The sequence below is a fragment of the Larimichthys crocea genome, chromosome III (genome assembly GCF_000972845.2).
Source record: "Larimichthys crocea isolate SSNF chromosome III, L_crocea_2.0, whole genome shotgun sequence".
Taxonomy (NCBI): Eukaryota; Metazoa; Chordata; class Actinopteri; family Sciaenidae; genus Larimichthys; species Larimichthys crocea.
Window position 1 is genome coordinate 32,548,680 of NC_040013.1, and position 13,281 is coordinate 32,561,960.

Sequence of the window (13,281 nt, forward strand, 5' to 3'; positions counted from 1 at the left end):
TGAAGTTCATCTCCATTTGCCTCTCCTCCAGCTTCCCTGATGATGACTCAGGTCGGGCAAGCTGTTATGACCCAGATCTGCCTGATCAAGACACGCTAATGCTGATGGGCACCCTGCTGCCAGGCCAACCTGAGGATGAAGAAGCCTCCTTTGATGTTGCAGAAAGAGCCCCAGCCCTGGAGAGAAGCGAGAGGCTCCTCATCCAAACCCAAACTGGAGGCCCTCAGACTTGGGTCAACACAGACTTCTATGCCCAGGTCAGCAATGTAATGCCCTCTGGAGGCGTGGTGCTGTCTCCTGGCCAGCAACTCCGAATCCAGGAGAACACCTCAGCCACAGAGGTGGAAACACAAAAGAAGGGAAAAGAGCCTGAAGGCAGCAAGGACACTGAGGAAAAGAAGCAGAAGGAGCTGCAGTTTCAGCTGCTGGTGGTGGATCCTGAACGAAGCGGCTATACCACGGAGAGCAACGCCCAGCAAATCAGCACTCCCCCTAGCTCCCCCATACCTGGCGAGGGGTATCAAAGCATACTTCCTCAGCCAGTGGAGGCCAAACCTGCAGCCACAGCAGAGGAAAATCAGTCACCTTACATTCTTCCTGACTCTCCCCAGTCCCAGTTCTTTGCCCCCGTTGCAGACTACACAGTGGTGCAGGAGGTGGACAGTCAACACAGTCTGCTCCTCAACCCACCTCCCCGCCAGTCCCCCCCACCCTGCCTGCCACAGCACCCCCTGAAGGCCCTACCTGCAATGCCCATAGGGTACATCACCCCAGACATGCTGGGGAACCTCTCACCATGAAATGAAAATGCCATTGGGCCTTTAGGTGTAAGGTTGATTGACCAGGAAATTCCCTTGCTATCACAAAAGCCTGTTTCTACCTGATTCCTGCTGGAAACCAAATAGCACACAGTACGGATGAGCGTGTACAGGTGTTTGTTTTCAGAGGGTGCTGAAAGGGAGATGTGAAAAGCTACAGTACTCTTTTTTTTTTTTGCCCCATCAATTAGTTTGATGCAAAGGCAGCCAAATGTAAACGTCACAAAGCAAATGCACAGTTTTGCTCCATTTGTTGACATCCATGCGTAAGACACACACAGATGACAGGCTGAGACTGTGATTGTCAAAAGGCTTTAGCTCACTGCTAAACTGCCTTGGATCACATTACATGTCTGGCTAATTGTGTTTAGAGCAATGACATTAATGACGAGTCTTAATCTTACAGAGAGATGTCAGTGTATGATTGAATGGGAAAAGACAAGCACATTCTAGTCATGTACTTCACACCGCACCGAGCAGACGTCATTGCTGTCGTTGATGCCTCTTGCTGGCAGAGGTGTTTCGCCGCACAATTGTGGCTTGTTTTATATTCTTAGATTTCTAATCTCATCATAGCATCTTGGTAGCACGTCACTAAAGATATATTTTTATACAAAAAGGCATTAGCTAAAGGAAAAACCCCCACCCTAAGGTACAATTGAAAACACAACTATGCAGTTTTACCTTACATTCCTGGCTTTGTTTTGTTTAATGGCATGCTGTTCATATTTTCATGAACAAGTGGCCAAACGTAGATTATATGATGTCTCTGCAGCCACAGCAGAATGTAATAAAATAAATATTTTCAACAGTGGAAAAAAAACAACATAATATATATGTATACCCAGAGACATTAAAAAAATACCATCAACCCAATATCTCCTCACTTTCTGGGGGGGATATTGAAAGGCATTCTGGGAAATGAAGGAAATCACTACCTGAAGTGGAACTAGAGGTGACACACGTAAAAGGGAAATTACAACATTTCATCATTAACTAATTCCTGGAATGCTTTGAATATTCCTTTAACATGAGTTGTGTATTATATGTTTACTGACATGTCACTTACAGCTTAATAGCTGTTCTTGTAGTAAGAGGAAGGATTTATTCAGATTCACTGGGAGCCACTCAGTACAAAGTGTAATGTAGTACATTGAGCACCACCAAGTGCCTTGCTAAAGACCATATTGATATAGTTATTTTGCATAAAGGAAGAGACACAGACACGTGTAGCAGTTCAGAGAAACCAGATAACTAATTTTATTTTGTAATCACAGCCAGGTCTCACCTTTACAAACCAGCACTCATTCATGTCTCACTTAAACTCAAACCATAATGGGTAAGCTTTTTCTCTCGGGAGTTGTATTCTTCTCATGTTGCATTGTTATTGCAGGGACAGCAACTGGAACAAGTTGAAAGACTGTGAAAGTATGTAAGAGCTGTAATTAGCTAACACGTTATATACTATATCTGCCAAGTCCACTGTATTAACAATCTGTGCCTATGATAGTGTTATTGGCTTGGCATTTCTCTGCTTAAGTATGCTTAGGATTTGTGCATTTTTGCATTGCAATGTACAGGCAAGTACGGCTATGTATCAGTGAATTGGTGTAAAGCCTCTCTGTGCATAGATTTACGACTAAAAACTTGCATGTGCACAAGCACAGTAACGCGCATGCATGCATACACACACACTATATCAAAAACGTTTGCCTTAATTGATGTTTAATTTGACCTTTCTGACATAGCCATAAAAGTTATGAGCTGAAGACTAGTTGCAAGAGTGAACATTTTGTGAGACCACCAGACCATAATTTTCACATTTTCGATCATGCTCGTAAAACTGACTGCAATTTCCAAGCCAAAAATGTTTATCAAAGCAAGTGCTGAAAGGCAGAATCAGACACTGAGTGTAATATACAGTAATTGTGTGTAATTAGGCATGGATTCCTTGTTACTTTGGCCCCATACTTCTTATTAGATTAACCAAATTTAGAACATTATTTAGCCAGACTTTTCAATTATTTTGTCACATTATTTTGTAGTGTAAGCTTGCTCTGGGTTCATTGACAGTGTAATAGTTTCATATTCAATAATCAGTCTAATAATGTGTGTAAGATGATAGCAGACACCTTTTGTAAAGGTCTGATACTCCTCTAGTGTTTTCGTCCTATGAATTCTATCATAAAGGCTTTGACAATATGCCTGTGACACACACAAAAGCATAGCATACCGCACACAATAAGCTACCTAAGCTTAGGTCAACATATGCATGGTTTTGTAATATGACACAATGAATTGGAGTGTTGTCATTGTATAACAGAAAGGCAGCCTCCAAAACATCACATCGCACCATAAACAAAAACATACTTCACAATGCAAAGGAAACACATCCTGTCTTTGAAGCATGTTGTTTGGGAATCATCCTTGAGATAAGCAGTGAATTACTCAGATAAAATAAGTATTTTCTGTCAGACAATCCCATATTGAAGAGAGGTGAAGGAAGAGCCATAAAATGACAATTTCTAAAAATGTGAATATGATAGATACGTGCCATTTCTCTTTTTGTCTCTTTTTTAATGCTCAGTGTTCTGTCATTGTTGCTGATACCAGCAAGTCAATGCTGTTGTAGAAATGTCTTAATATATTTAGTGCTGTAAGATTACAAGTATATATTTTTAATGTTACTAATCACAATGTATTGCTGCTCGGTACATGTGTTTCTCCTGCATTCAGCCTTACTGTGGTAGGAAGGAGGTCATTCAAGAGAGTGCAGCAATCCCTCTTGTGTAAATGTTGGTGATATATGTTGGTGATATAATCTATAATATGTTGTTGCCTGGGATAAATGGGAAGGTATGCGTTGGTTCAGTTTTCTGTTCAGTGATTAGTAGCAACAATAGGACAGTTTTGCCCCAAAGTCAAGTTGCAATACAGTAACCTCGCCTTTACATTCACAGTGTTTACACCCATCCAAAGATCACCAGAAGGCTCTCTGTGTATATGAAGGAAGATCAGATGATGGGAAAAGCACTGTTAAGGTTCTGTTTCAGTTGTGATTGTGAATATGTGCTAACTGGAATATGCGATTTATGATAATGAGGAAAAGTTGTGAAAAAGGAAAAAAAAGTGAAATCACTGAAAGTGTTTTGTAAAGGTTGCAGTGAGGAAGATAAATTGGGAGGTGCTTTTTTTTGTTGTTGTTCAAGCTTACTGTACAGGTGTTTACCACATTGTGTCTGCAAATTTGCCAGTTCACAGTGAGCTCATCCTTAATGTAGTGTAAAAGTTTGCATCTGTTATTTCAAGCTTATAAATGTCACAGACACTTTAGAGCAAGCACTTTGTATATGTATATATATATATATATATATATATGTATATATATTAGAACATGTCGGATGTTTCAAATAGTATTCAGCACAATAATCAGACAATGAGGATCCTTCAGTTTCAATAAGCTTTGGTTTTGTTCTACAGAATATATGTTTATAGGACATATTTTACACTACCAGATTGATAGAATGATGTACTGTAATGGAGTATTTAATGTTTGCTATAAGATTTATGGATATATAGAGCAGATAGAGCATATAGAGATACATATAGTCTTTTATGAAGTCATATCAAAATATAGGCAGAGTGAGATACTGTAACTCTACACTCTTACATTTCTCCCACTATGTGATTTCAGCATTTCATTATTGAGAATTGCATCTGAAGGGGCTACATTGTTTTGTAGTAATGTATTTTGGCCTTCAGTTTCTTGGTTTTGCGTTGGTTCAAGGGTGGCTTTTGTCACTAAGCCTGGAAGTAATTTTGAGTGCTGGAATTTGTTCTGGTTGTAACTCCCTATCAAAGAGCGTTCAGCCAAACATTTTTCAGCTTGTTGCGGAAATAGTTTAATTCTTGACTTGAGTACAGCGTATACACCCTGGTTTTTATGACTAAGTTCAATGGCTCCACTCTATATTTCTATTCACCTCTTATTTATTTTGAGCCCTCAGATCACCCTACTGTACCACCATATCTGACAATAGTGGACTAATGTGTCATCCAGGATTATAAAACAAATGAATACACATATATATATTGTACATGCCAGAATTGACTTTTCTCCATTTTTATGTGCCTTGATCATATTTTCAGACCTTCCTGACCCTGGAGCCACTGTCCTTGTCCTGCTGTTTTACTCATGGCCAAGAACTGTGTTAATCTTTTATGATTTGATATTGTTCTCTTACCAGTTGAGCCTTTCTGGTGTTGTATGTGTGATCAATAAGCTTTCAACAAATTACACAATAAATGTATATACAGCATCTCAATCTATTCTCCATGTTTTGTTTTCTGTTTGTCATCTGTTGCTTTCCAAAGACTTGTCCCGTGTTTCCGAAGCCTCCTTCCAACTCTGTACAGTGTCAATATATTATCAAGAGTTGGTGTTGTTTTTGCAAAAGCAAATTAAACAAATTAGATTTCTCTGGGTTATCATGATCATGTTACTGATTATAATTTTAATTTAGTTTTAAATGTAATGTTGTTATGCCAAATTCTGTTCACAAGACCTCCAACCTAAACTCACTGCCAACTGTGTCATTAAAAGTACACAAGTAGCACACTGCACAGAAAAGGTCAGCTCAGATCAGCGCTCAGTGACAAGTAAAGGATGTTAATGAACAAAATGTACAGCCTACTGTGGGAGAGTTCAGTTGCAAATGGATTTGTGTACCTTTGTGTGTCTGAGAGAGGGGAAAATAGGAATTGTGTGGTGGTTGTAGGGTGGAGAGTGCATACGTGTTTGTGAGCAACACAGAAGCACTTTGTGTGTGTGAACGAGTTCACAAGTGTGTGTCTCTCTCTCCTGGTGGAATAAGTGGAGAGGAAACGGTTGCAGAAACAGTTGTGCATCACAGGGAAAGCATATCGGACAATTAAGACAGAGGCTGTGTATTGCACTGCTCTGTGTGGGGCTGATTGAATCAGAGACACAGCCACTCACAGCTCTCCGTCTCAGGACATTGCAGGTAATTACCCATAAGTCACTGTTCCCTTGTATTGGATCTTCAGCCCAATTACGCCCACACAACCAGTCCACCTCAGCCTCATTCATTACCTCTGGTTGCTTGTTGACCTTTTCAGACACAGTCTGACAGGCAATTCAGATACATTACACTGAGTGGAGGGTGTTGCACTTTAAGTCTTGAAGACAATTTCACAAGTTTTTATCTGTGCGTTGATGCGGTAATGTAAATATTAGCATAGAAAAATGAGTGCATATTGAAATAAAGTATTTGTACCTTTTCTCATGAAATGATTGTAACACTGCGATTCATTCTTGATAGATAAAGTGTATCTTTCTCAAAAGTTTACTGATCAATCTCTTCCAAACATGTAACAGTGAAAATTAAACCACAATTTACCTGATGTGTATAAATAGGAATAAAAAGAGGAATGTGTCTGAAAACAAAGTTATTCCAACTTTATGGGCAACCGTGTATTTAAATTGAATAATAGCTATTCTCTTATTGTGTTTTTATTGTTCTACAGTCTAGCATGAGTATAACCTATACAAAAAAAAAACAAATGCTACAAGTGTATCTTCATCTACAGTATGTGTTTGTCACAAACAAGCTATAGTTGTATTTAGGGTAAAATAAAAAATATGTAAAACCACAACTGACCAAACAGGAAGGGTTGTTCTTTTCCATTTTGAATGAGGTCCACTAAATCAATCAATCAATCAAATTTTATTTGTATAGCCCAAAGTCACAAAGAACATTTACCTCAGAGGGCTTTACAACCTGTACAGGGAGTGACACCCTCTGCCCTTAGACCCTCGGTTCGAGTGAGGAAAAACTTGCCCACAAAACACACTTTTAACAGGGGAAAAAAGGTGGAAGAAACCTCAGGAAGAGCCACAGAGGAGGGATCCCTCTCCCAGGACGGACAGACGTGCAATAGATGTCACATGTACAGGACAAATCAACACAAACAATTATGTTGTACAATTACAATGAATGATAAAATGATTACAGTAGCAGTGGAACCTGTGATAGAGATAGAGAGACACAGATGCACAGCAGCAGCAAATCATAAACTAACTATAAACTGTAATGGATATATGGTAGCAATAATGACACTAGTAATATGTGTAATGGACATCGTGCAGGATCACAGCAGCAGCCATGATTCACGAGAACCTGCTGGACGAGAGAGCACAGAAACTCCGGGGAAGAAGTTTAGTTAGTGCATTAATGCATGTCTCATTAATGCATTAATGCATTAATGAGACATGTATGTTTACAGATGGTGGTGGTAATGGTGATGGTAAAGTAAAAGCATTTTCTGAAATGATAAGAGCTCACTTTCTTGTGCTATCGACTATACCTGCAAATATTTCAAGCTGCCACTGAAACACATGTGACTGACATACGTGACTTACTCATGTGCATGCAAAATCAGTCGATCAGTCATTGCTTGAAAACACTGGAATTGAAATGACATGTATGCACATTTGTGACACATGGAGAAAGATGTCTGCACAGTCCTTGAAAATGACTGATTCATCAGAATGAAGTAACTTTAAGTGAAGAGGCGCTCATTTATTAAAGGCTCATTTGGGTGGAGAATGAATGTGGTAAACCTATATGAAGTCAGCTCCATTAGTAAACTCAACAGTTAGCTGTTGAGCGTGTGGTGGGGTTGTGTAGATGTTCATCGCCACCTGCTGACAAATATTGGGCAAAACAGTTTAATAGCACCTAATTTGAAATAAATTAAACCAATTTTATGTATTCAACAGCATAACATAAAGATATAAGATATGTATATTACTGGACTTTGATGGCTTGCTACAAACTAAAAAGACGATCATAAATGTAAGTATTGTGGTAATATGTTTCCTCTGTTTTGCTGAGGTCACATGCATCCAACTGATCAAGCAGATGCACGCTAAATACAGCCACGGGTCCCTTCACGACATACAATCCACAGCAGACCCCACAGTTCCTCACACAGCTCATTTGACTGTCAGCATGCTTCAATATATACAGTCACTGTCAGCTTTTATATTTCAACTTTGACAAGTAAAACTCACACACAACATTTTAAAAAAGTAACTCAACCATCTTTATTCAACTCTCAGTTTCCATGTTTGACAACCATAACATAATACAGTTCTCTGTACAAGCATCAGGTTTTCAGGGTGACTGTTATCTTCCCACAGAAGCCATCATTAAGTACAGAGTGTATTCCAACAGTCATTCACTTCTTCGCTCTTTTTCCGTCTGACCTGCTCTAAACAATAGAGTCTTGTATTCTTTCTTTTTTTTTTTTAAGCAAGCCTTGTATAAATGTGTGCAATTTGCAATCGACATAGCAGATCCAGAAATGCAAAGAAAAACATCTACAGGAATGCCAAAAACTCTTCATTTAAAATGTGCATATTTATGGTAAAAGACACACCTGATATATGTTTAAGCTTATGGACTTAATCAACAAGTGGTAGCTGCTGTTAAATATGCTTGATCAATAATGATGCAGTATAAACTTTTAAGGTTTATGTTTAAATGTTTTTGAGGACTATTCAGTGCTTTCAGGTTTATGGTAATTACCTTACAAAATCAGATGTACTGTAATAATACATTTTCTTATTCTTCATCAATTTTGTTTTGGAAATATTTGCAGATTACATCAACTTTTCTCTGTTCCTTAAAGTATCCCTCAAAATTGAAGTTTGAAATGTTTTAAGTGTTTATCATGTTCCTGAACTACCCACTCCTCTCTCTCCTGCCTGACTTCAAACAGACGCCACTAGAGCATAGTTTACGCACCTGGTTTCATAAAGGATGGAGAGAGCAAAATGGAGGAGGCAATTTATGAACATGATAACCATGTACACTCCTGAGAAAGGATGAGAGCAACACACTGACAGACAGGCGACCTCTGACATATATTCATAATCCACATAATCCATTTTTTTATTAATTGGCAAGCTGCACATGCTTCAGTTGGTAAGCCTAATTTTGTCTTTGTCAGTGTGGTGTTGTACTCCACCTGTTCATCTATCCCATCCTGTCAGGGATTGCCCTTCCCTCTCTCAGGGTAATACTTGTTGGTAAAAAGAGCACTAGGCCCCCGGTGCTTCTGACTGATATTAATATGAGGCTGATATGAGAGCCAGCTTACAGCTGGTCTCATCCTCAGCTCACACCTTGTGGTCAGGCTCATTGGGCTGGCTGTTGTCATCAGCTCGCACCTTGGGGTCAGGCTCATTGGGCTGGCTGAGGCTGCTGTCAGTCAGCAGGAGGTGAGCGTCACTGTCAGGTCTCCCTAACATTATTGGCTGCATCACCAGTCGGTCCGTGTCACTGTCAGGAGGCGGGCAGCGCCTCATCACAGTGTCAGAGACCAGCTGGCTGCTCACTCTCTGCTTCACCAAACAGCCTGCGTCAGTGTCAGCATCAGCTGGACTTAGGAGAGGCTTCATTGTCAGAGCCTGTTGTCCCCTGTCAGCTGAACTTTGACTTTCACCTTGCCTTTTCTTGTACTCAAGGGGTGTTCACAGGGGCTACATGGACCTCCTGTGGCATCTGGTACACTTGCGCTACTTGCTGCATCTGGCCTAAATCTAAATGATCTTGAATTTGAGATACATCTTGCTGATGGCCCTGGTGACTAACACCTTGCTGACTTTGACCCTGTCCATGCTCACTGTCATGGCCACCATGATTTCCATGGTGATGACCATGGTTGTGATCATGGCCATGATTAACCCCATGGTGGCCATGTCCATGGCCATGGTGATGTCCATGATGGTGAGCATTTCCAGTGTCTTCCTCTACAGGTGGGGCAACAGGCTGTGCATCTGCTTTCTCTTTGCACTCCTCAGGGATCTCAGTGCTCTGTAGAGAAATGAAGAGAAATGGAAACAGAGACATATCAGTGTGTGAGCTCATCTTTGATATAAACATGTTACCAACACAAATGTGTTTTCTTGCAGTTATTTGTGGTCTATACCTCATGTGTGCACTCGCCACAGATGCGTTTGCAGTAGGTATCTTTGATGGCACTCTCCACGTGGCCCTGTCCAATGATGCTGTATGGAAGTGATATGTGTTGAGTGAGACGTCCACACCTGTAGGCAAAAAGATAGAAAATCATGGTGAGTAAAATAAAAAATATTTCCTCTTTCCTCTTCTTTCTCTCGTCAAATGTTAAAGAACTATCCACCACAGATGACAAACCTGTCATAAATGAAAAAGTCATCTTTTTCTCCCCCAAGTGTTTGCCAGACATCAGGCTGTTGCTCCTCCTGTTTGTAGAGGGTGATGGTCTCGGTAAGTCTCTGTGCCAGCATGGTGTGCAAGCGTTGTGACTGCCCCCCCTGGTGGTTAACGACCATGTACACCACATCCTTCAGACCCTGACTCTCCAACTTCTGGCGCAGGCCATCCATTCTGCTCAAATGAGGGACATCAGACCATGAGACAAACTTATTAAATCATTAACAGGTTACACTTTCAATGATATATTAGCATAAGAAGGACTAGTCTGAATGGTGCAATGTAATGTCATGTTTTTTTTTTTTCTTGAATGGACACAAAAATGCATAACAAAAGGTCAAGGTGGATAACACATGATGGGCACACACCTGCCAGCCTGCACCAAACAGAACAATCAGCTGGCCTGGAAAAGGGCCACCACTGTCACCTTGCCCATTGCCCCATTCATGGGATCCACCTCCCCTATCTTCCAGGCTGGTGGCAACTGACAGCGAGGCCCACCCCCATCACTCTCTGCGCCGCCCCCATGGAGCAGGCAGAGAGTGATGAGCAGGCTGAGGCACGCCCACATTCCTGCAGCGCCCCCTCACTGCCCCAATCTGCTGAGAACATGGGAGGAAGGAGATAGTGGTGGGGGGAGAGGGAGAAATTTGGGAAGTGGTCAGAGGAGAAAGAGGGAGGAGAGAAAATTAGAGACTGGTCAAACTCAGCATATACAAGTGATAGAATTGTACAAAAGGTCATGGAGAGGTAACTGTTTTTACATTCTCCAATCAGTGTCTGCTGGACTAGATACTGTATATCTAAAAAAGGAGACGACTAGTAGAAGGAACAAAGAAGTATCAAAATCTGCATTTATGTTGTTTCTATACACATTTAAACTCATGGATACACACAGTAGCTACGAAACAAACAAACAAAACAAAAAACAGCATAGTAAAAGGAAGCATGCTTTAATGTTTTAAGCAAAATATTCAAACATTTCTGCTATGTATTACAACATGTTTGACAGCAGCAGACAGAACATAATGTTGAAAATAGTTCAGTGGGTGGTTGGTTGGGATATGACGATATCGTGCGCATTTGCATTTAAGAAGGGTTCAAATCTTCTGTATTTCTATTTCTCTGTCTTTAATCTATTCATTTATTGCAGCTGTAACACAAACACTTTTCTTTCTGTATATTACCGTCAAATATAATGATTTTTGTCACTTACCCTTTGGTTAAAACAGTTTCCTTCTCTCTGCTCAGTTCTGCGCTGCTGCAAGTCCTTGAACAAAAACAAGTCTCTTCCTCCCCCGCTCCCCCCTTTTATACGCTGCCTGTTTTTCTGCCTCCATGGAGGACAAAGTTCAGTCCCAGCTGTTTGCTGATGTCTACATTTTCTCTCTTTCTTACAAAAGTCACAGTGCAAGAATCCCCTTTATTGACAGGATACAAACTTTTCTTTTCATGGAAAATGTTTTGCAGCAACTGGAAGGTTGACAAATTCTTTCAGGGGAATGGCGTGAAGAGAAAATGTTTGGCGTTTTTATCACAGCTGATATAAAAGTCAGTGCATGCATTTGCCATGTAAAGCAGATGGAACACTTTGACATTGTGTAAAATCATAAAAGTGTATGATCTCCAAGAACATGCAAGAGCATTGTGCAATTCTGTTTTTTTTACTTTCAGCTCAGAGAGAGGAAGTGAAAAAGGACAGAGGGTGGGACTAGTTAGTATCCAGCTTGTTTTTGCAAGGCACAAACACAACTAGATATGACACATTCAATATGCGCAATACACACAGAAAGTAAAAAGAGGAAAATAGGGTATTGCATAATACTGAACACTGGGGATCATAATTGAGGAAATGATATTTGTATAGTGCAGGACAAAGTGAAATTGCAAAAGAGGAAATATCTGTTTAAGCTGTTGCTCGGGAAAGATAAAATATTGATGATACAGCAGAAATATCAGAAGGACAAAGACAATAGCTTCATAAAAAAAACAAAAATAAACTTTAAAAACAATTAACTGCTTTAGCTAATTGACAGCTTCAGGCGCTTTACCAAATTATTATGGAGACTTTTTAAATTACGTAACACTCCATTAAAAGGACACCAAACTGTGGTACATAAAACAGGCAGTAAACGGCCTCAAAGGTCAATGAAAGTGCCTGTCTGTCAGCAGATATGAGCTATACAGTTCAGGGAGGTGAGAGCACTGTTTTGAGATTACTAAGGTCAAAGACCGGTTTTAAATAGATCAGCAGCTGTCACCTACATTGTGGTTTAACAAAGAATAATATACATTTAGATAAATACAATTAGAATTTTAAATATAAGCTTTAGTGACTTAACTGAAAACAAAATAACCTATAAATAACCTAAGCTATTGAGGGGCTGCTGTACCAGTACTAATTGACACATGCTCCATGTAGTCAATTAAAGGTCCAGTGTGTAACACTTACAGGGCTCCTGACCTTTTTATATAAACCGATGTCATTAGTCGTCTTTCATTTAGTCCGTCATGTTTCTACAGTAGCCCAGAGCAGACAAACTAAAAAGTGCCTCTCAATAGGGCCTTTCATGTTTTACCGCCACCGTAGATTCTCGAGATTCTCGATGAAATGAGGGGGTTGCAATCTGCAACCATGCCACTAGATGTCACCAAATTTTACACACTGGTCCTTTAAATAACTTACATTTCCAACCCATTTGTACGGGCATAGTCGTGGGTAAAATGGTATACCATAATCCACATTGTGAACAGCTGTCTAGATGCACTTAAATAAATGAATAACATGTTCATAGCATTGCTGTGTTCATTGCTCACGGCAACAACAGTCAAAAACTGTGTTTCTTTGTTAACAACACACCTATTGATTAATGTATCACCAGTGTTGCGTGTGTTTGTATAGTATGCCCAACCCTCTATATATCTAGAATATTATCTACTGTAAGTCTTCACATTTAAATATTCAAGACAGTGAAGGGAAGTGTAAAAGCAAAGTTAATTTTATGCTGCTTGTCCTGATTTCAAGAGTTCTGTCAGCAACACTTCAGCTACCCCCTGTAGCAAAGCTGAATGGTGCATTGGTGGTGCAATATGTTTTGTCATTTGAGAATGTGCCTTGCCGCCAAATATGCAAGCAATATTACATACTGTACATACCAACGTGGAGGGAGCACTACAAA

At 40.1% G+C, this 13,281-nt stretch overlaps 2 protein-coding genes across 3 annotated transcripts in view; one reads left to right on the top strand and one right to left on the bottom strand.

The window, feature by feature from the left end:
* Nucleotides 1-4,893, top strand: part of ghra (growth hormone receptor a) — a 28,563-nt gene extending 23,670 nt beyond the window's left edge. The window contains exon 10 of the mRNA XM_010732984.3: nucleotides 32-4,893. Coding sequence (XP_010731286.3) covers nucleotides 32-800 — 769 coding nt within the window. The 3' untranslated portion in view covers nucleotides 801-4,893. The remainder of the gene's footprint in view (nucleotides 1-31) is intronic.
* Nucleotides 4,894-7,922: 3,029 nt separating this feature from the next.
* Nucleotides 7,923-11,471, bottom strand: selenop (selenoprotein P). Of its 2 annotated transcripts, none has more exons than XM_010732983.3 (5): nucleotides 11,319-11,471; nucleotides 10,471-10,701; nucleotides 10,064-10,276; nucleotides 9,837-9,954; nucleotides 7,923-9,721 (listed from the first exon to the last, which is right to left on the bottom strand). In XM_010732983.3, the coding sequence occupies exons 2-5, from the start codon at nucleotides 10,671-10,673 to the stop codon at nucleotides 9,089-9,091; spliced, it is 1,167 nt and encodes a 388-aa protein (XP_010731285.3). In that variant the 5' UTR covers nucleotides 10,674-10,701; nucleotides 11,319-11,471; the 3' UTR covers nucleotides 7,923-9,088. The 2 variants fall into 2 exon arrangements, with proteins under 2 accessions (XP_010731285.3, XP_019120024.2); XM_019264479.2 differs by having other exon boundaries at nucleotides 10,471-10,704; nucleotides 11,319-11,445.
* Nucleotides 11,472-13,281: the final 1,810 nt, after the last annotated feature.